The sequence below is a fragment of the Fringilla coelebs genome, assembly GCF_963513975.1.
Source record: "Fringilla coelebs genome assembly, chromosome: 8".
Lineage (NCBI taxonomy): Eukaryota > Metazoa > Chordata > Aves > Passeriformes > Fringillidae > Fringilla > Fringilla coelebs.
The window spans coordinates 23,370,340-23,393,054 of NC_140066.1; the positions used below are offsets into that span (position 1 = coordinate 23,370,340).

Consider the following 22,715-nt stretch of genomic DNA (forward strand, 5'->3'; position numbering starts at 1 on the left):
CTTTTAACTCTGACCTTTGAGTTGATGGTAGATAGTCTGGTTGGTGCCACTTGCATCCCAAGACAGATAAATAAGTATTGTGGAGTCTGACATAATCTAGTGGACAGCTTTGTAGGATTCTTATGTGATGCAGTCATTGTGTGGGAGGTCTGGGGGGGGGGAGTAGCAGAATGGATGATGAGACCTAACAGGCATCTTTGGTGGGTATGGTTTGTGCTTCAGTTCTTAGCTAGCCAGTGAAGTAGCTCAGCCAGGAGAGTACAGTTAATCCCCTTGCTGTTGTGGCTTAAACAAGAGCTTTATGAAAATTCAAGGGAACATGGCCCTAATTTTGTATTCCTGGAGCTGTGCTTGAGACCTGGGATCAGCGACTTGCCTAGTGTAATGCAACTCCCATCAGAAATTTGAGAGGATGGCTTTTGAAAGAGGCAGTGATCAGTGGTTTGTGCAGCTCTTCTCAATTGACACTGAGTACTTCCCTTCTGTAGCCTTGCCCAGCTGACTTGTAGGTACTGAGAAGTGAACCAACAACCTGAGTCAGTTTCAGTTACTGAATTTTTACCTTATGTGACATGTGGCCCATTCAGACTTTCTAAATTATTCCTGCAGAAGGTGAAGTGGGTGCCACTAATTAAAGGATTAGCAGTTCCTTTTCACTTGTTTTCCTCAGAACAGAGCCCCTAGAGGCATGGCTGTAGTGTAGAGCCAGTTCAGGAGATGAGTGTGTACAATGTGGATGTCTGTTGTGAATGGAAATTGTATCTGACAATGTGTGTGATAGCTTCTCAGCAGTTACAGTGAACCAGAGCCATTTCTGTTTGGGCAGGCTGGAATTTTCTGCTTTTCTATGCACTGGCAGAATGGAAGTTTGAAGTATAGCACCTTTTGCTTGAAGGTATTGTTCCACAGTTCAGGGAGCACACTTGTTGGCATCTTTAAATCATTAACTTCCCCTATTTTAGGGAAGGAGAAAAAATTAACATACTCACTACACACCGAGATTCAGCATCTTGGGATGTTCTTGTTAGCTGTCTCTAATTAGCTGGTGTTTATATAGGCCTTTGGAAACATAAAGTGTCTCAGAAGCATTAAGTACTGCACATGCTTTGAAAGCAAAGCAGTCATATAAAGACACTTGGGTTGGTCAGGTTTCTGTGAAGGAACTGAAACGTTGGCACACCCAATGTAGCTGAAGAGCTCCATGCTTATGATAGATTTTTTGTGTATTTTGGGTGATCCTCTTCTGAGAGTAAACTACCATAGACTGTTTCAAAATTATTATTTTTTTAATAGGATGTTGAGGTGAACAGAGAGATTCTTTTGTAGCTGCTCAAGTGGTTTATACAGGCTGGAAGACCCTGGGTGAGATGATGCATACACCTGTAAAAGGGCAGGTCCTGGCTGCTCCAGGTGTGCTTCTAGAATGCTGTATAAGTTGCAGAATAAATGTTAATTGCCAGCCCTATCTTGAGATCTGTTTCATACTTACCTCTGACCCTGTCAAGGTTGCTCTTTGATTACCCAGAATGCTGCTGCCTTTGATGTGAAGAATGTCTCTTTCTGTGGTCTTGATCTGTATGACAGACAATTCCAAACCAGAGCACAAGATTTCTGAATTAATTTCTGTCCTTCATATGACCATCAGGCTTTTGTTTTTGGATTGAAACATTAGTTATCACTGCTGGATGAAGAGCCAAAAGGGAGCAGCTATTCACTGTAAGGTCTGAGATACCAGGTTGCCCCATCAGGTGTGCTTTACAGAAGGTCTTCAAGCCCACACTTGTCTTCTGGAATGACAAAGTGTGTGATGACTTAAGCAATGCCCCTGTGGATAATAGCAATGGAGGCCCCCCAACAGAGCTGAGTGGAACAAAGAAGCTGGAGGGAATTTGTGTAAGGAAGTATTGAAAGAAAGGGAGAGAGTTATACCTGGCGCATAAAAGGAGGAGAGTTTTTTCAGGCAGAAAATTGAGTGGGAGAAGAAGACAAAGAGAATCCTGGGGGCAGGGAGTCGGTATAGGGTGCGGAGGAACTGAGATAAAGGCTGGAGGTGGAAGCAGTAGCAGTGTATGGAGCCTTCTGTTCACTTGCCAAATCTAATGTTAGCTAATCTCTAATTAAGGAAAGCCACTTGGGTGTCATCTGATGGATTGATGCTCTTCCTTTGTGGATGCTTTGTCTTCAGTATGGAAGGCCAGCAGCACTTTGAGAGTTGCTGCATTTACTCTGTTTGATTTTAATTTGCAGTGATGGCAGGGAAAAGCAGTGGAGCCAGGTGCTTTGGCATCTCTCAGGACACGTATCATGCTGTTTATGCAGTCTGTAATACTTTATGATTTTTTGGATATGCCATTGTTTGGCACATTGTTTCCATATCATCTTATTTCTGTTGAACTTTCTTCTGCAACATCTGAGCTTAAATAAGAACAATATTGTTACAGTCTTTGGATGTGATCCAGCCTGAGCTTCTCTATTAGAATAATTTTTTCACATTAAGTTAAGGGACCAGGGCAATGGCACTCAAAGCAGTATAAATCTCTGGCTGTGCTGACCAGATGACCAGGAATGTTTAGGTGACAGAGAAAGATGCAGGGATTTGAGAGCTGGAAATAGGATTGACAGAAAGAAAAATCTGTGGGTGGCAACAGTAGTGTGTAGAAGCTGGTTCTAGCTAAAAGCAGTGTGAAAATAAATATCAGATCACTAGTGGAGCTAAATTACGGAACATCTTAAAAAGAGGGCTGGAGAGTGAAAAGCAGCTGTGATCTGATTAATCTGTGAAAGTGATTGGCAAAGGCAGTTACTAGGTAGACCAGACATTCAGATCGAGAAAGGTCTGTTGATCTTGGTTCTTTTTTTAGTAGCCCTTTTCAGCAGTCTGTTCACTTCTGTTCCACCAGTGATTAGTGTACAGCTCTTCCCTTTAAGTGCTAAAGAAAATCTTCAGGTTTTTCACCACTGACAATGTACCATTGCTGGTACTAGCCTGGAACTTAGGGTAAGGTCAGAAATTCCATGGCTATGACTCCGTTGACCTGTTTGCTTGCAGACATTTTGGCCAACTGGAAGTCTTCTGGACTGTTAGATCAGGTACCTTGTTATTTTTAAACACTGATTAATTGAATGTCAAGTGTAAGGTGCTTTCTAGAGCCAATTGGGAAACTTGGGAACAGCCAGTTCACTGGTCTCAGCCTGTAATGCCCAATGTTCTCAGGCTGGTTTGTACAGCACTTGAGTGATGGACAGTGCTATATGTGTTGTTGTTGTTGTCAAGCATGTATGAGCTATGCCAGAAGAGTTTTCATGAGTCATTTAAGCTTTTTATATAAAAAAACCTCATTTCTTCAACTCCTCCCACTTCAAAATTAGCAATGCTTGAGCAATTCACGCTGAGCTTAGGGGGTGCAGGTAACTTCTTTGCAGTTGCTATGGTTTGCTTTAAGCAAAAACTGTGTTTAAAGAAACAGAAAAGCAATACTAATAAAGACTTTAATAGCAAGAGTAGAGCCCAAAAAATCTGAATTATAATAATGGTGAAATATTTATTGGGGTAGTTGAATGCAAAGTAGGATTAACACTGGGTATTACCATTAGTAAGATCAGTTGAAGATCAGTTTTCAAATTGTTTTAACATAAGGCTGTAGTTCCTTATCTTGTAGCTTAGTTAATTTGGTACATGCAGAATGCACTTTAAAATAAGGGTGCTTCAAATATGTAGCATTATCAAGAAGTTAATTTTTCTCCTTTTTCATTTTAGGGTTATCAAAGCAGACTTCTACAATGCTACTAGACAAAGTACAATTTTTTTTCCTTTTTGTACACTCTTCAGATCTTTTTGTCAGGTTTTGTATTTATAACAAGGATAGTACTGCATTCAAAAATTTTTGGGTGCATACTAAAAACATGAAAGGTTCCTGTGTGGAAGATTTTAAAATAAAGAAGCAATTTTTTGTGGAGGAGAATCTCCCCCCTCCCCTGACTTTCAGTATATATAATACTGCCCTTATGCAGGGCATATTTAAAATGGTACTGTTTAATCACTTTGCTTTATTATTTTTGTGACTGAAATGGTTGATTACTGAGAATGTGTTAGCTATGTAATTTCTGATTCTACAACTGTGGATCAGGTCTGCTTCAACCCTCTGATTTATGTTGCTGAACAGACTGGAAGTCAGGTGATGTTGTGTCTTCCCTTTATCTCTAATCCAGCTGTCACTGTCACTTTCTGCAGCAGCTATCTGGCAAAGGAAGCTTATCATCTTGCTGCTCTTGTGGAGGCAGGATTCACACACTGGTGTACCAGACAGTCGAGTTCACTGGCAAAGTTCCTGGTCACTGGATGCCATGAGAGTTTGGAAGAACATAGAGCTGCTTGGCCAGTTAGCAAATGACTCAGTTTTTCACACAGACTAAAGGCTGTAACTGTTGTGTGCCATGGAATACATACTGGGAGTTTGCAACCCTTAGGGGGTCCCATTTTCTTTATTATAGGAGTGTTGGTGCTTTTGATATGTGGTACTGTGTTAGCCCAAGCTGGGTTCAGGAATGCAATTGTCAATCCTGTTATCCATTTCACAGTATGATATATCTATCATACTGAAGGAATTCAGGAAAGGATTGAAATTGAAAGATGGTTTTATAAAATAATTTTTGTTTATAGTTGTGGTGTGTGTTGTGGGTTGATTGTTATTGATTTATTTAATTTGTACTCCTGGCAGAACTCCATGTTACCCCAAAGAAAACCCCAGTCCCATCTTACACAGCTCAGTTACAGGCAGCAAGATGGGAAGGTCAGAAGGAAGACTGCAAATGTCTGCTTGTAGTATTCTGCTGTAATTCTCAGCTGATGGGACAATGTCATGCTCACCTTTCCACATTACCTCCTCAACCAAAGCTAGAATATTTTCATGGGAACACTCCAGCCATTTAGTGAAAAGCCCTGGTGTTAAACTCTTAAAGAAGACAGTGTAAGAAATGCAGAAACTCGGTGGCTTTCTTGTAAAGGAGGATGTTCTAAATTCCCTGCATGGGTCATTTTTTAGGAAGCATCTGCTTTTACTTAATTCTAGTTTACTTTTACTTTATGTTAACATATTTTAATACTGATGGTAAAGAGTTTGACCCTTATAGCTATTGAACAGAAAAAGTGTAATATAAGATTTGAGGCTGTTATTGATCGCCTGGTGAGATGAGGGTGGGAATTTCTCAACATAGCCTTGCTCAGATAAGCACAAATGGAATTTAGTCATTTGCATGGATAAATGCCTGGCAACCTTTTGGTCATCCTGCCTCAGCCAGGCAGATCTCATCCAGATATATTGCTCTGTCGTGTTTCAAATAAAGCTAGCAAATGCTGGAGAACTTGATTATGTATCATTAACAGTTTGTAGATCATAGTGACCTAGTGGAGATAGTGTGATAATTTCTCCTGGGAAATGGTCCCATTGATGATAGAAGTGTTACAGTCAGCTGCTCAAAGCTGTTTCTTTATCTGCATGGAGGGATTGCAGCACTCAGAATTCAGTAATTTATCCCATGCCCCTTTTTGTGTTCAAGCAGCATCATTCCTGAGTTCCTTACCTTGCAGTCTTTCCATGTTCTCACACGATATTTCTTCTCTTTCTCCAGATTCTCCACCTTTTCTGTTTTAAAACCTGAGGCAAAAATGTGCAACGTTAACTCCCAAGACTGCTGTTTAACAGTGTGAACCTACACTGTCAGACAGAATAGAATTGAGCTCAATACTACCCCTTCCTCTAAAGAGGGATGAAGCTTGTGGGTGTGTGCTTTTTTTTTTTTTTAAAATAATTATTTATTTGTAAGAAAAAAGCATATTGTTCATCTGAGCTTTAGCTGAAGTTGGAAAATTTGTGTTATTTCTTATTGCTTGCTGGATTGCCATCTAGCAACATTGCCCTGGCATCAGCAATCAGCATTTCCATTAAGCTTGCAATTTCACACTGTTGGCTCCATTTAGGTGGGAACAGTGAGTACCAGGGATGGGGGCTATATAAAGAGAGTAAAGGCTTGGAAGTGAAGTAGCCTGCTCAACTAATCCTGGGAGCGATGGCTTGTGCCAGCGTGTGCTCCAGCCCTTTGGCAAGCTGTTGATTCTCATTAGGAAAGCAGCCTGCTTGCACGGATACACCCTTGAGAGCCAGTCATGGGGAAAGGAGAGGGCAGCTGGAGAGTGCTGGTGATGGGAGCCTGCCAGTTGCCAGCTGCTTTTTGCCACAGAGCTGTGGTGGCTGGGAGGAGGAACTCGGCAGTGCCTGTGGCAGCAAGAGGGAGGGTGGAGGAGTGTCCAGGCAGGTGATTGCTACAGCAGGGAGTGTGGTGCTCCCTCCTGATCAGAGCAGAGGGAAGGAGCTGGAGCATGTTGACTGCTGGTGTTGACAGAGCTTTTATTGCTTCCCCTTCTCCCGAGAGGGGACTGCAGCATTGGTGCAAGAGTCTTGTGTTCTAGTGCTGTGGTGATTGACAGGAAACTGCAAGTGCTGTCCCTGAGTAATTGCTTCACTGTCCAAGGGTGCTGGGGTAGTGTGTGCCTCAGGGAGTTCTGATGTGTTAGTTTGTAATAGCCATGTAACTATTTCTCTGACAGGATTCCTATTCCTACAGCTCTATCTGGAAAATACCTCTGTCGGTTCTTTCCTGTCAAATCCAATCTGTAGATTCCCATCTGCTGCTGAGTTTGTTTTGATCACTGCTCTTCTGAGTGCCTCCCAAAGCTGAATGTGGCCAGATCTGCACCCTCTTAACACTTAGGTCATCTCACAATGTCATATTTGAGCCTTTTGCTTCCCTAAATCCAAATTGCCTTTCAGGTACAGCATTTTCTAGAGGTGATTACTCAGTTCTGGGGTCTCTTGTCCTCATAGCTGCACAGTGGGCCGTATGGTTATTCTAGCTTAGCCCTTGTGACTTCCAGTCTGCAGGAAGAGAGTGGACTGGTCTGTGGTTATGGTATTGGCATGTTGTGAGAATCGGCTTTTTTCACATTCTGTGCTGTAATTTCCCTTGTGTAAGGGAATCGTGCTGAATTTTGGAATCTGGAAGAACATATTAGAAAGCATTGTTTGGCCAACAAGTGTTTGATGTTGATCATTTAGAGACAAAACACTAAGTGTAGGTGGACCTTTGATCTGGCCTGGTGCAGCCAGGGCTCGTGGTGTTGCTCTGTTTATACTTCCAGTGCTGTTGCAGGTAGAATGCTCCTGTTTTCTCTTGTGTGTTGGAAGAACTGAAGCACAGAAAGACCAGTGCTGCTTCCTGAAGAATCTACCCCACTCTATTCTTAGTTGCACTAGGCCTTAACCAGATCTGGCTTACCTTGTGCTACAGTGAGTAGTGAGGACCTTGCCTTGGCAGTGTCTACGTGTGAACAGGGTGGCTGTAGGTGGTGCAGGGTGGTTACTGTGCTGCTGAAGCACTTGTGGGCAGATGACTTCTCTGCAGCATCTAAATGTTGCCCAGATGTCATGATCAGTTGCCTTCTAGTGGTAGATGGGTGATTTGAGACACTGGAAGGAGGACACTGAATACACTGTTGGTTCAATGGTAACTTCTAGAGGGAATGGGAAAGTCACTGTTCTTCCCTATGTGCCCTGAAAGTTGAAGGGTAGAAAATTGGAGAATTTTAGTAGAGCAGTGGATCCTGTTAATGGATGTTATACTGCAGCTGAGGAGCCCTCACATCTCTCACTGCCTTGCTCCTTACTTGAGGGCCATTATATGCACCATTAGAAGATTCTTGACCTGTAAGCGCAGGAGATGCAGTGACAAAGGCCTCTGTACTGTGCTCAACCCATTCAGCTCTCATTGATGAGTGTTTCAGGGCTTTTCTCTTCTGCTCCATTGTGCAATAACACACTAGAGCCTTCTGATGCTCCTGGCAGTCTGTGCTATATTCTGACTTGCCCAGGGGATAATACTACTACTTTTTCCCCCCCCTTTTCTCTTGGCCTACCTCCACAGTCCTGTTGCATTACACATGATCCAAACAGAGAACACTGAGACACTAAATTAAAAAAACTTTGTGTGAATCCAAATTCACCTGGGGCTGAGTATACTTCTGTTTGAAACAAGGCTTACTGGGCGAGAAGGTGAGTCTGCTATGTGAATAGGAATAGGGGAGGGAGGGAATGAAGGGCAAATGTAACAGGAATTACCTCCTTCCTGGTAGAAGAAAATGAGAGATGGTGGCTGCCCACAGTCTTCTCACAGAGAACTGGCTTGAGGGAGGGCAGCAAACAACTGAGCAGGCATGTACTGCTGCTCCTTAGCAGACAGAGTGGCTACAGCAGCTGATAAGGGAAAGTGTCTTCAGAAGCAGTATGCAGCAAAAGAGCTAAGAGATTCTTTCACTAGAGTCATTTCAGTTTAAAAAGTAGGGAGGATATCTATGATGTCACTTTCCATCCTTTTGCTATAATAATTCTTTGGAGAGAAAATTGTCCAAGAGCCAGCCTGCTATATCCCACTTTTCACATACAGCCTGTCACGTGGCTCTGTGTCCACTCAGCATGCTTGTCTGCTTGGGTTTGAGGCTCTAAACATAGGTGTCCAAAGCTGTGTTCTCTTCTTGTTGATTTAAGAAGCATAGCCAGTGTACTCAGTTCAGGTCTCTTACAGCAACATACTGGTGGCTGCTTGTTTAGTTACAGGCTTCTCCCTTTATTACTAAAGAAGTCACACCGTGGTGTTGTGAAATTATGGATGTTCCAAGACTCACCACAATGGGTGTTTCAGGTCCTGCTAATGAATGCCAAGAACAGATATCTTTAGAGAGGAAAAAAAGGCTCTGGAGGGTATTGCAAAAATGGTGCTGTTTTCCAGTTAATGTTGGAATAGATCTCATACCCAAACCATCTATTACTGTTAAATCCTGGAACATAATTTGGGATAAGGGAGCTGAGCCCAAGCAAGGAACACATTTGTGTTGGCCTGTGCAGCTGGGAGACTGAATTGCTCCTCTGCTGAGAAAAAAAAAAATCCTGGCTAGAAAGGGCAGCCTGCAGGTGGGGTGTGAGAGGCAAACAGTTGATTGCAGCAGGGAAAATGTGACACATCTGGTTTGGCTTCAGATTGTTTAGGAATAGTAGCATCAGTGCTCTGTTGGAGCTCAAGGGTAGAGGGCTGTTCAGTCAGTTGGACTTTCCTCCAAAGGTTTATTTTATGTGTGTAATTGTTGCTGAAGGGCACTAGGCATGTGAAGCCAGATCTAAAAGTTGCTAGTTCTGAAAACTTCAGGGCATAGCTGTCCTAATTTTCAGTACAGGGTCTGCCTTACAAACAAACTACAGAGACATGGCAAAGGGATTTAAAGGTTCCACAGTGTTTGTGGTCCTTAGAGACACTTGAGTAGAGGCTGCTGCAGAATGTGCTGGTGTGGAAAAAGATTGGTTGCTCTTTTAGCATCAATGTAGCATATATCCCAGTTAGGAACTCTGCAACTTTTTTAGGGATGCGTGGTTTCCTAGCAGTTGATAAATTTTTCAGTGCAGGGCACACAGTGACTGTAAACCTCTGATGGGTTAGTTCTTGTGACTGGGCTCTGAGCCCACACTCAGTTTCTTCTTCACGTGAAGCATGTCCCTCTCCTTCCTAGTTCTTAGGGAAGGAACAGCACAGAAAGTTTTGAGTGGGCTGTGATTCAGTGCAATTCAGGTATAAATGCTGATTTCAAGCAGAGGTAATCTCTTGTCTTCTTTCTAACTGAAACAGGAAAATTAAACATAGATTCATCACAATGGCTGAAACAAATGTAGGGATAGAACAGAGAAAGTTCTCCTTCAAGTGTTGTCACCAATATAGAGTGGTACAAGTGCTTCAGGGTAGTTTATGAGAAGTACTGCAGTGGGCAGTTGTAGGGTGCTTGTCCTTGTCATTTGGTGGGTGCTTGTGTTCTGGACAAATACACTTGTTCTTTTAAAAATAGTTTCTCCTCATCACAGCTTTCTGGTTCACAGTTTTTGGATGGTTGTTGATGGCTTCTTGTCACTCTATGCCATGACCCACTGACAAAGGCCATTCAGCAGGGCTCTTTTGGGAGAGTAAGAGGCAAAGAAATGAACATGAGGCTTCTCACAACTTGTCATAGGAAATCCAGAGCTCTTCTACTTTGCTTCCACAAACCTAAGCTGCTGGTAATTGAACAGCAGCACCTGATGGACTTTGTGGCTGGGAAGGAAGCAAAACCAAGCTTGTAACTATGAGATGGAGAAATGGCCAATGAGCTGCTGTGACAGAGATGCAGGGCAGCTGTCTGCAGTCCAAGGCACTGACTGCAGGAGACTTTTTTTGCTGTGGAGGTTTGGTTACCTTGGCAACCTGTTTTTAACTGGATCTTTGCTCCGGTGGAGAGCCCATCTGTACCTGCTACTTTGTTTTGAAACGTTTGTTTTGCAGGAAAAGAACTGACAGGGGTATTTTCAGAGTGTTATTGTGGCATCCAGGCTCTGCTTTTGGTCCCAGGAGTTTGTGTGATGATGGGGTGATGATGGTATGGAGAGTTATGTGGCTGGATTGAAAAGGTGTTAATGTATCTGCTTCATGAGGTGAGCTGCTGACATGGAAGGGAGAAATGCTATTCCTTATGGTTAATCCTGGAGTAGCTCTGAAAGATAAATCACTTGCATGTCTGGAGTTTGCAGAGAATTTTGTTCATTCTTGGTTTGCAGTTCAGCATCAGCCACCTGCTGGAAGATTAGACAGAAGTAGCTTCTGCCTGTGATGAGTAAATACCCACCTTGGGCTGCAGGCTTCCCTTTGGGTGTGCATCTATAAACTTGTGATACTCCTGGTGAACTTGTAGTTCTGTAAAGTAGAGGTTGCAGGACTGCATTCAGAATCTGATAGTTTTGTTTAATTCAAGATCTGACTGGTGTGTTTGCATGGTTTTGTTGTAGGTTTTTTGATTTTACCTTTTGTGATTACTTTGTAATCTTGAAGGGGATGAGTATGTAAATTCTGCCCATACCTCGTTCTTGTTCCTTGTGCTTTATCTCTTCCTCTTTCAAAGCCTATACCTTGGGCTGAATGGTCTTTTCTGCATTCACTGTGGAGTTCTCCCAAACGTTGGTTTATTTTCTCACCAGTTACTGGGTGGTGTGTGACACCTGTGTAATGGTGGGGGAAGAAATGGATTAACAGATTCTACTTGTGCCTGTTAGAAATAGGAGCAATGCCTGTATTGTTCTGTTGAAGTTACTAATTAGTAGATAATTAAGAACCTTTTAAAAAAGATGTTTACAGTGTTCCAGCATTGACTTTTTAGGACATCTTAATTCAGATGTTTTAAGTCTTGAAATGTGTTGATTTCAGAGCAGAGAGTACATTAAGAACCTCTTCTAGTCAGGCATCAGTTTTCCCTCCTGAACAGCTATAATGCAGAAGAAACTAGTTTTCTGAAAATTTCAACAACTAGGAAAAAAACCACAAAACACAAGGAACTTTACATTTTATTCAAGTGCATGGAATGCAGTTGTTTATTGTAAAGTCTGTTTGATTAAAGCATTTTTAGCCAACCTTTTTGTTAATTGCCACTGTTACTAACTGATACTGGGTGGTTACAGCAGGAGCTTTTGTTGTTTTATTATTTAAGACAAGTGTGAACCAGATCTGTAATCTTTACGGCACAGCCCCAGATAACTGACACAATAAAGTACTACATCCTTCTTTTTACCAGTGCAGCAGCACTGACACAGAGCTACAGAAAAGCTGTGCTGTGGGGGTTTTCTTACCTTTTTTATTTTTTATAACTGCGGGTATCAACAAGAGTGACAGTTTGGGGCTGACTGTGCATACATCACGTTGGTGATATATGAAGCAGAAATGAGACAGTTGGGTTCTCCAGCCCCAAAGCTCGCTCCAGGATCTAGCTGATAGAAAAATCTTGAACTGACTGAGTTAACAAGGGACATATCTTGAGCCTGAGTAGATTTGATTGGGAAGTCAGTGAAGGAGAATAAATGTGGGAAGGTAAAATAGCTGTCACTTATCTGTTTGGCAGGGTATTTTAGCAACAAAAAGCACCACGAAGCCCTAAATATAAATGGATATATTTCTGAGGTGAATAGCTGGCATTTAGTTTAATTTATGCTAGATAATGTAAATGCATCTGTATATAAATGACTTGTTGAGAATGGCTTTGATTTTTATAGTACTTAAAAAAATACTTATTATTTTCTCCTAGCTTTGATCAACTTGTTGAAGTTCCTCATGTCTAATGAGACTGTGTTGCTGGCCAAGCACAACATCTTCACCCTTGCTCTTATGGTGAGCATCTTTACCCCTGCACAAATCCTCTTAATTTTAACAACTTAAATGTGAATTAATCTTAGGAAGGAATTGTAACGCTGAAAGGATTCCTGAAAGGATTTCTGGCCTGTTAAGGAGATATGAGAAAAAGGCCATGAAGCAGAGGAATATCGTGGTTGGTTTCACTAGGTTTTTGGAAAGAGCAGTGCTTGGATTCACTATAGGGTTGGCTCATTGAAATAAAGAAGTCTGTGTGAGGAAAGGCCTAGTTTAATTTTCCAGATTTGTTGTTTTTTTTTTTTTTTTTTTTTTTTTTTGTTTTTTTTTGTTTTTTTTTGTTTTTTTTTTTTTTTGTTCTGTGGTCCTTTGTATGCAAAATAGAAGCATGTGTTTCTGGCCCTAGATAAAAGAGTATTTAAGCTTCTTGTCTGTCTCTTTGGTACTATAAGGAAGATCTGCTGCAACTGCAAGCTATTCCTTTGAAAGTTTTGGACATAATGTCTATTGCTTCTGTTGCAGAATAGATTTGGGATAAATGTTCCTGTTGCAACTTCTTTTCACTTGTATAGGTTGTGAACCTGTTCAACATGTTCATCACTTACGGAGACACATTTCTGCCCACTCCCAGCAGCTATGATGAGCTCTATTATGAAATCATTCGCATGCACCAGAATTTTGACAACCTTTATTCTATGGGTGAGTACCCCCCCTGACTCGACAGGACTGCTGCTGCCTGGAAGTGAGGGTGGTGGAAAAGGGATGTTTGTGTCAAGTGGTTCCTGTCTACCTGCTACTGATGTGTGATGTGCTGGGTGAACATGTTTTGTGTTCTAGGGCATGTTGGTAAATTAAGACTTGAGAGAGGGATAAACTTATTAAAAGGATAAGTTTTTTTTAATGTCACAAGAAAAATATGAACAGAATCCTTGCCCCCCCCCCCTGTCACTTAATGTTGGAAATATAAATTTATTGTCACAATGGAGTATGTGGTATTTCATGCATTTTGTGTAGTTTTCCTCTATTACATTTGACAATTTCAAGTCAAAAAGCAGGTGCATGCTGCAGAACCACCCAGCATAGAGAAACACTGAATGCAAGTAAGAATTTGGAAAAGAATTTGAGAAACTTACAGCAAGAAGCTTGCTGTGCTAGACAAATCACATCTACTTCACTCATTGCCAAAGGGACCAAGAAAACAGCCCTCACAAACCTGCTTGCAGTGACAAGTGAATTGCTGGACTGAAGAATGTGCCCCCTGGCAAAACAGGGAGAAGCTGCCATCCTTCAAGAGAGAGGGAAGGGAGCCAAGTGTCGCCCAGCAGGGAAGAGGAACAAAGAAAAGCAAGGGATGCATGGAGGCATAATCAGTCAGTGTTACAAACAGGCACCTGCAGCCCAGGGTAGCTGCAGCAGCACTGGTGTTCTGCATACTTGAAGCTGTGAAAAAAAGAATACAGCTGTGTTCTTTGTTTGCTTCATCCCAAAAAGACCTTTCGTTCCTTCACCCTCTGCTCCCTTCTCAGCATGATGACCCAAGGAACAACAGGAATTGATATGAATGTATAAGGAGAGCTAAAGGGCAGACAGTTGGGCCACAGCCCTCTTCTGACATGGGAGAGAGACATCCTCACCTAATGAAAGTAGCCAAGTACTCCTGTAACTGCAAGCAGAAACAAACTGCCCTTTTGTAGAAATTTCCCACAGTTTTCAACTGTTACATAAGGGATTGCTTGGCCCTTTTTGTGCCCTCTGAGTGCATAAGATTTTTTGCTAACGCATTTTCTACTCCCAAGAGTTGCAACTAGTAAGATGAGGTACTTTTACTAGCTAATATTTTTTTCAAACCCATGCCCTGTAGAAGCTGAAGGTAAGTGGAATACTAGAATAGTGCACTCAAATACTTTCTCAGTTGGGTTGCAAAAGGCACAACTGAGCTGTTGAAAGAATTTATCACATGAATGTTTGCCATCCTCCTATGTAGAGTAAACCCCATTGAATTACTCTTGCAGATGCCTGAACTGAATATATTACTTCAGATATTCTAGTACAGTACCTACTGTTTGACAAAACAATGTTACTCAGAGATGACAACTTTTTTCTGCAGATGCATTGTAATGGTAGAGTAAAAGGTGAGAAGGTAGCACTGTCTCAAGCTAATGAAAGCTACCAGGTGTCCTGATAGCTTCCCTTTACTTGTCAGCCCATCTCTGAGATTACAGTGACCCTTCTGTCCCCTAGCCTTGGGGTATTTGTGAGCACAGATGAGAAAGCTACTCAGTCCTTTAGTTCTTCTGTTAATGTGTTTGAAACTTTCCATGTTGGGAGTGAAGGTGGAATCTAATTGTTTTTTTTTTTTTTCTCTTGCTCTGAAACTAAACTTTATCCAGATTTGCAGGACTGAAAGCTTCTGTCCTTCAATTATAGGCATAAGTATGCAGCCACTGTGTTTAAGCATTCACTTGTAGAATCCTTGTTTCTGGATGATCCTAAATTTGGATGGTGAGCTGTTCCTTCACTTCTAAATTGAGGGTGAACCTTTCTTGTGGAGTCTAACCTCCAGAAAACCCTGCATGTACAAATTCATAGAAAATTCCCTTTGTTCAGGCAAGATGGAAATTAATCAAAACATCTGCTGCAGGATCTGTTATTGTTTTGATGCTTACCAAGAGTTGTGCAAGTAACTGCCACCATAAGAACACTACATATTTTGACCTAAATAAGTATTTTTGGTATTCTGGCAGAAAAGAATTGGATTCCCTAGAAGTTCTTCCTGTTGCAGAATGTTTTCTGATCTGCTCTTAAGTCTGTCAGAGACCATCTGTGCAGGAGAACACCACCCTTTTTCCTACAGGCGGTGTTTTTTCTTTACACTGGTGTGTAACTCCTCTCTGCAGCTCTAGGTAAATGGGCATGTGAAGAATTCTTCATTGCTGGAGAGGGTTTTAACTGCAGTATGTAGTCCAGTTCAGATGGAACCTTGTGTAAGCAGGAGCTGGAGGAGAACAGCTGTGTGTGGAATAAGAGCTATTCTGGGCTTGGGATGCTGCTCTGTTTCTGGGGAAAATGAACTCTGTATGTGCTAGTGAAACCAGTCTGGAGGACCCAGGTTCTCCCATCCCCTCTGCCTCAAGTCCTTATTCTTTTCTGCTCACCCCTCCCATGTTCCTTACGTTTCTTAGATGGGCTTTCAAGGGAACTTCTACCCTGGATCACAGATTCTCAAAGATTACCTTTGTTTTGATGTGGTTCCTGGACTGCCATCTTGCCAAAGCAGATTTTTTTTTTTTTTTCTGTTTTGAATTATGAAATTGCCAGTTCTGTGCCAGCACTGTTAACTGTCTTTTCCTTTCAGTTCTAAGGCTGTCTACCAATGCTGGTCAATGGAAAGAGCCTGCAAGCAAGGTGACCCATGCATTAGTCAATATTAGGTAAGGAGTAGAAGTTAATTGCTCTTTTAAAGTTTCTCATTTCCTGTGTGACTACATTTTTATCATGACAGTTACACATTTGTTTTCATGAATTTTGTTTTGAATTTGTTCTACTTGTTGGGCTAAGTTGTTGCTCAAACAGGGCTCGCAGGCATAAAGGAATGATCACCAGGGTTTGATTGTCCCCTAATAATTCTTTTAGCTCTTCTGTAGACTGAGTGCTTTCAAAGCATAGCACAAACTGTAATGAATTAATCCTCATATCATCCTTGGGAGAAGTTGTACAGTAGAGAATAATGCTGTGCTGGCAGAGCAGTTGTGAACCTAATGGATTTCTGTTGCGTGGTTCTATAGCAATTCCACAAAGCTATGAAGGGAACTGTAAGCCTGCTGTAATAAGCAGATTTGAGGCCTCTTAACATTGCAAGATTTTTCTGTGTTTAAAACTGATTATTTAAGGACATTTCAATGTTCTCTTAAACCTCCACTTCCTGTTCAAGGGCAGAAGGGGAGAAATTATGCTTTACTTGTAACGCTAAGGAGTGTAAATCTAGGTATGTATTCTTTCACAATGGCAATAATTTATTTTTATGGCACCTAAAGCAGCTACTAGTGACCAAGCTGGGTACTGGGCAAGAAGATCATGGATATGATTGATTGGAAAATGGAGGAATGTTGAGAGGGAAAATTTACTTCTTAGCTCTGGCATGTAAACAAACCATAAAAGATAAAGGTATTTATACTGAAAAAAAATCTGTATATCGCTTCCCTAGTCACTCCAGACACTTGGTGTCTGTGCAACACCAAGTAGCTCAGTAATGTTGCATTGCTAGTACTCATTGTTTTCCTCACTACAAAAGACATTGTGCAGGACAAAATGCCTGAGGGCATTTTTCAAGACAATATACATCTAATATGTCTGTAAACCACCTTAAAGGTTCCCTTAAAAAGTCTGTAAGCTTGATAACATCACATATGATTCAAGACTTACTTTGCTGCTATCCTTATTTTTGGGTTTTTTTAAACAGATGTACGTGAACATGTGTGGGTAGATAGTGCACTTGGAGTGAAGCAGCAGAACAGGTGGCTGTTGACTAATGTCACTTAATGTGACAAAGTGCCTGCTCTGGAATGCTCTGTATAACCAGCAAGAGAAGTCTACACTTGGAAAGGAGAAAAACCAAGTGATCACAGAGAGTCTGTGCTCACCTCTGGTTTGTAGAACCAAGGCTTTGCATGGGCTTATTTCCTGTTGGCTTTGCAACTGCTTTTGTGAAGATCAGCATGCAGTTGAGACAAGAGGCAAGCAAAAAAAAAAAGGCAAAAACCCCACTTTGTTTATCCTGTTATGGAATGAACATGATATGCCTTCAAGGACAACCTGTATGAGATGTGTTCAGAAGGTGGTGATGTCAGCAATCAGTGGAGCCTCTAGTCTGTTTCTCTTCTGGACTTCTGGTAGCTTTCCTCTGCTCCACCCAACTGCTCATCTATGTTGAAATTTCATGAGTGACTGCTTTTCATTTAGTGAAATCAGTAAAGGTCTAAATTACAGGTGATTCAAGGCCTTGAGAGGGGTTAGAATTCTCAGAAGTTAGCCTGTTTGATTTATCTCATTTCCTCACTCTCAAAAAAGGGAAGGAGGAGAGTTTTGTCTTCTGGTTTGTTTTCTTCTGGTGGTACAAATACTATGTTTGAAGGATTCTTTAGCTGAATAGATTTCAGAGCAGCCAGGGAAGTCCAAAGGTAGTGTGCTTTTGTGAAGGTGTTTGACAGTGTGATGGTGACAGGGACTAGAAGGTGACTTAGCTCCCCATTATTTGGGTTTCCTGTTTGTTTGTGCCCCTTTGGTTTTCCCTTAGAGTGGTCTTAGTGTACTGTGTCTTATTTGGGTGCTTTTGCCATGAAGGAAATGAATTTAGAGAAATCCACACTGGATTTTTTCCTCACCTTGCTTCATCATTCTGTAAAGTTTTTATGAGCAGTGATTACCTGCTTTTTGCTGTAACTGTGAAGTGCAAAGTCATGCTTTGGTTTATATCTTGGTCTCATTACACAAGCTATTTAAAAATAAATAAACATTGCAATTTCCTTATCCTGGGGCTTTTAGTGGGTTTTAGAAATATAAAAGCATCTGCCTGTGCATGCATACAGTGGGCTTTAACAAGTGTCTTAAATCCTAGTGTACAATTTAATGTGCATTTCTGCCGGGGGAGGAGTGGTGAGTTGTTTATAGTGTTTCAAGGCTGCAGTGCATTTGTGTCACAGGAGTAACTATTGAGGAGACCCCGAAACAGTCCTGTTTGTACCCCACAGTGCCAGACTGATGAGCTCTGCTGATAAATTGCTTCAATAGACAGGATGAGTAATGCCTAGAGAATCTTAGACACGTTCTTCTCCAAACTCAGCCACACAGAGATCCTGCTTTGTGTGTCCTATTATGGTATGAGCCTTTTAGTTGGACTAAAAATTCTCCAGTAGAGTCTGAGTTTTGTTGTTGTTGATTATTTGAATTTTGTTGTCCTTACTCCAGTCAAAAAAACAGTCATGAATATTCTTTTTGAGTGTTAAGAGGTAGGAAAGACTATTCCTGCCTTCTTTCCTTTCTACAGATAATTCATAATTTCTGCTCAACCCAAAGAAAATAAAAAATTGAAGAAGAAAGAATAATAATATCCTTATCTGTCTGAAAATCTTACATACCAAACCGGAATGAGTGATTCTGATTGCTGTCCTATCTCATAATAGTCATTATAATTTCTGTCTGTGGATTTGTCTCTGTGGTTTTCATAAATAATTGAGATATGATAGACTGCAAGATATAACTGCAGCACTGATGAGGTTGAAATAGGAAGGTGCAGCAGTTAGTGGTTTGAAAACTCACCTTCTCACCTATGAGGAAATAAACACGGTTTGAGACAAGTTTTTTTTTTTTAAACTAATGAGCCTCTTCAAGATAACATTGTGCAGGTTTGCATTTAATGAGAATTTTATTAACGCGGGGTTCAAAGGGGCATTTTCTGATTGACTATTCAGTAAGCAAGGTGGCAGCTGAATCACTGTATTCTTTTACTAGACTTTCTCCTGATCAGGATTTTTCCAAGGTGAATAAATAGATTAACTCAATGATTAATAGGCTGAATTTCTCCCTTGTCTGAAATTCAGCCCTGTTGTAATTTTATTTTTCTCACTGAAGAACTTTTAATAAGCATAGAGTGAGTTTGTAGCATGGAACTGGGTGATAGAATTTTTTTGGTTTTTAAGTGTTTTCTGTACTGTTGTAGCATAGGTTGCAATCATTGCTTGGGTGCTTTCATTCACTCTTCCATCTTGCAGCTCCTTTTGTTGCACTTGAGCCACCCTGTGTGATGCATTTTCCTTGAACAGAAGGTGTTGCTTCTCCCAGGGCTCCTTTGGGGTTGTAAAGGAGAGACTGGGGATTTGGGAGGAGCGCTCAGAGCATTGCATGGATGTGTATAAAATTATTATGCTTGGTGCCAGTCTACCTAGGAGCACTCTGAAGGAACATTGGCAATTTTAGTTAGGCCAAATTGGACTGTGCTTGTTTGTTGTAGGACACTTGTCATCCTGGCCCTGAAGCTATAGCTCCTGATAAATTACCAGCACTCACAGAACTGCACTTACTGAAAACCTTGACAGAGGAGAAGGCTCCATTCAGATATTTGTTAGAAAGTGGGTGACTGCAAGCAGTCCAGCTAGTACCTTCAGGATTGTTCCACCAGACTGCAAGGAATTTAGCATTTGTTTAAGGAGAGAGAAGACCAAAATGCTGCTGACCTAGTCAAGTTGCAATGGCTTTTATGCAGGATATGTGAAAGTGGACCTGCTGATAGAGAAATGCATCTATATTTGTGGTGTAGGTGGTGACCTACAGATTACAGTCAACTGAGACTGTGTGCAAAATATGTGTTTATATCTGTACACACACAATTTATTCCTTCCCTCTCTGTACAGACTGATAGACATACAAACACATTTCTTGCCAATATGAATCAGAGTGAAAACAGGAGAACAAACTTAAAGCCTGTTCATGAAAAGAAATGGTCAAGGAAATCTATGTGCATATATGTTAAAAAACAGATGTCTGTATGAACATTATAGGTATATGCACCTAGATAAATGTGAATATCTATATATGGATGTCTGTGTATATACAAATGCATACTTAAACAGACATATATACACTTAAATTATATATATTTATTTACATATAGAAAATACACACAGACATCTTTTCTTTGGCAATGGGTTTATTGAAGCCATAATCTTTGGGCTGAAAATACCAAGGTTCTACAAGCTAGAACCTTGTTTGTAGCCTCTCCCAGATGAACCACAAGGGTTGGCTATAGAGGCTCAGGTGTTGCTTCTTCCAGCAGTATGGTTGCACTGGATGAGCCCCCTGGGACTGTGGGACCATGTGGAGCTGCTCAGGGCCAGCCAGTGCAGAGCAGCAGAGGGTGCTCAGGCATGCAGGTTACAGCCCACAGTGATCTGGAGTTCATTCCCTGCAATTTGTAAAACCACCTGTGAGGACTGCACTGATGGAATAACAACTCCATTGAATTGTTCACTGAGGTGTGTTTAATGGTAATGACCTCTGACATGCTGTCACTGCTAATCAGCCTGACTGAGCTCAGATCACAGCATAGTACAAGACAGTCAACAATTATTTTTTTATTAAGAAAAAAGCAACAAGGCCTAAAGAGAAACTCAGCAATAACTCAGTATTTTATCAGTACTTTAAAAGCACAACACAAGCTTGACAAGATTATGGATCAAATTCTTGCTAAAATGATGTAAGAAAACTTCTGAAGTGTATGCATCCAAGCTATTTGAAGAATTAGTTCATTGCAGTTTTCAGGTGGTAGCCTGAAAAAATTCTGATGCTTAAAATCTTAAATCAGATTTTAGATGAGGATTCTGGCTTTGTTCTGGTTCTTTTTTAGTGATCTGTGGTTACTCCTCACAGAAGTAGCAGAAGTAGCTGTCCCTTCTTGTTATTTCATGTGTTTCTTGTTGCATGCTCTTCTGCCTGCATAGGGACTTTGGCACATCAGAACAGTTCCTGAAATGCCACAGTAGTTATAACAGAGTTATAGTGGTTACTCAGAGTTCACCTGCTATTGCTGCTTGTTTTTCACTCCACCTTGCTGTATTGTGGTAGGGCAAGTTCCTTTGCTAGGAGCAGCAGATCTTGGTCTGAACAGGTTCTGGCATTAGCTGGCACCTGAACAGAGAAAGCAGGCAGATTAAAAGGGATAGACCTTATGACCAGCAACATATTAACAGAAGAATCAAAAAAGAAGGAAATTCCTATCTTGGGTTGCCATGTTTTGTCTTTTCACAGCAGTCTAACCCATGTTTCAGTTATTTTTGTAAGTATTTAATGCTTTCATCTAGTTGTGTAACTTCAGGACTTCGTTTCTTGTACATTATCTGATTTCTTCTCAAGGCAGGAATGTTAGTTTTCAGTTGTTGCTCTTTATTTACTAGCTGATTCATCTTGGTGTGTGTCTTTTATAGAGCCATAGCCAATTTCATTCTGCTATAATTTTCTTTCATTCTTTCTCATTTGTGCAGTTGCTTAATTAAATGTTGTCTCTGCCACTGGCCCAAATCCAGAGAGCAAATCTGTTGGTTGAGTGGTGGTGTATGGACCATTTCCACAAACACAGCAGCATGGTACATCCCAGGTCACCTTCCTGCTTTCTGCCAGTTACTTCCATTTCAGTCATGAAGGGACTCTGACAGTGTCCAGCCTGTTTTCTCTTTAATGAACTTCTGTTTTCATAGGTTTTCAAAAGGATTGATTTCTTTGTTGTTTGCTTCTTTTGACTTACAGTTTCTGGAGCTGATGCTGATTTTAAGCAAAGATACTTGTATGGCAAAGACTGCCTCTGTCTGAGATACCATTGCTTTCTTCAGCGCTTTTGGATGCCATTCTGCAGAGATCACTAAAATTTCATCCTCAAAGTCAACAAGGCTTTTTGGATTGGGGTGGGGGAGCATCTTGAAGTGATTTATTCCTAGGACAGTAGCCTCGCTTAACTGGCTTTGGTAGCTTTTTTCCAAGGTTTGCAGTTGTATCAGCAGCTTTCATCTCCTTCCCTTTTGTCTCAAAGGCGACAGGCTGGCCTGAAAGAGGGGCCTGGGAGCAGGATCCACTTCTGTACTTCAGGTGCTCTGTAGGGTTTGCTGTGGAGGTGAGCCCTGTGTACAAGGGAGGATTGTTTGCTGGGAAAGGAAACTGCCCTGCAGAGCAGGCACTGCTTGGCAGCCTCTTCTGAAGTTCAGCAGGTCTCCTACTTCATGTGGTCCTTGTAAGGTGAACATCTCAATGCAGTTTGCCCACTTGTGAGCTTTTGTCCTCCTGGACATTTTACTGGAAATATTTCTTCCTTGAAATGTGAAAGATTTGCAAAGTTAGGCAGGATCTGTAGGCTACTTATCAGTTTGGTGAGAAATGTTGGCTCCACTGCAAATGTATTAGGACCCAGATTTCATTTGTTCTTTGTCAAATGCAACTGCTCTGTGAGTAGGGAACTGCTGTCTGCAGATCTCTGCTGAACTCATGGGTGCAGATTGAAGGCTTCCAAGGTGGAGTTAGTTGAGCTGCTAGCAATTTTTTTTTTTTTTTGAAAGCTGTCTATGCAGCCTTGGAATTTGGATGTTGGCACATAATTTCAGCTGTTGTGCTGATAAATTTGGGGTGTGAAGCTTTGGGAAAACAGCGGGGAAGTCAGAGACTTCTCAGTGCAATTGAGGATTGAGGTCTCTTGTTTGATTTATGGGAGTGACTGTGCGCAGCCTGGTCTGAGGAAGTGTGGTACCAGGCAAGAAATTGTTTTTTTGTTTTGCTTGCCAAATACCTTTCTCTATAGAAACATCAAAGTAGTGGAGAGTAGATGTCAGCATGGGGAGTACTTCTAGTTTATTTCAGAAGTGAATATGGTATTTATTGGTCAGAAGTTATTTTTCTATGTCATTTGCAGATATTTTGGTCTT

General features: G+C 41.3%; 1 protein-coding gene across 3 annotated transcripts in view; it reads left to right on the forward strand.

The window, feature by feature from the left end:
* The window catches only part of ARMH3 (armadillo like helical domain containing 3), a 123,642-nt gene that overhangs the window by 39,609 nt on the left and 61,318 nt on the right, over positions 1-22,715 (forward strand). For all 3 annotated transcript variants that reach the window (XM_084210677.1, XM_084210675.1, XM_084210676.1), the window contains 3 exons: positions 12,197-12,279; positions 12,831-12,957; positions 15,614-15,689. In XM_084210677.1, coding sequence (XP_084066803.1) covers positions 12,197-12,279; positions 12,831-12,957; positions 15,614-15,689 — 286 coding nt within the window. The remainder of the gene's footprint in view (positions 1-12,196; positions 12,280-12,830; positions 12,958-15,613; positions 15,690-22,715) is intronic.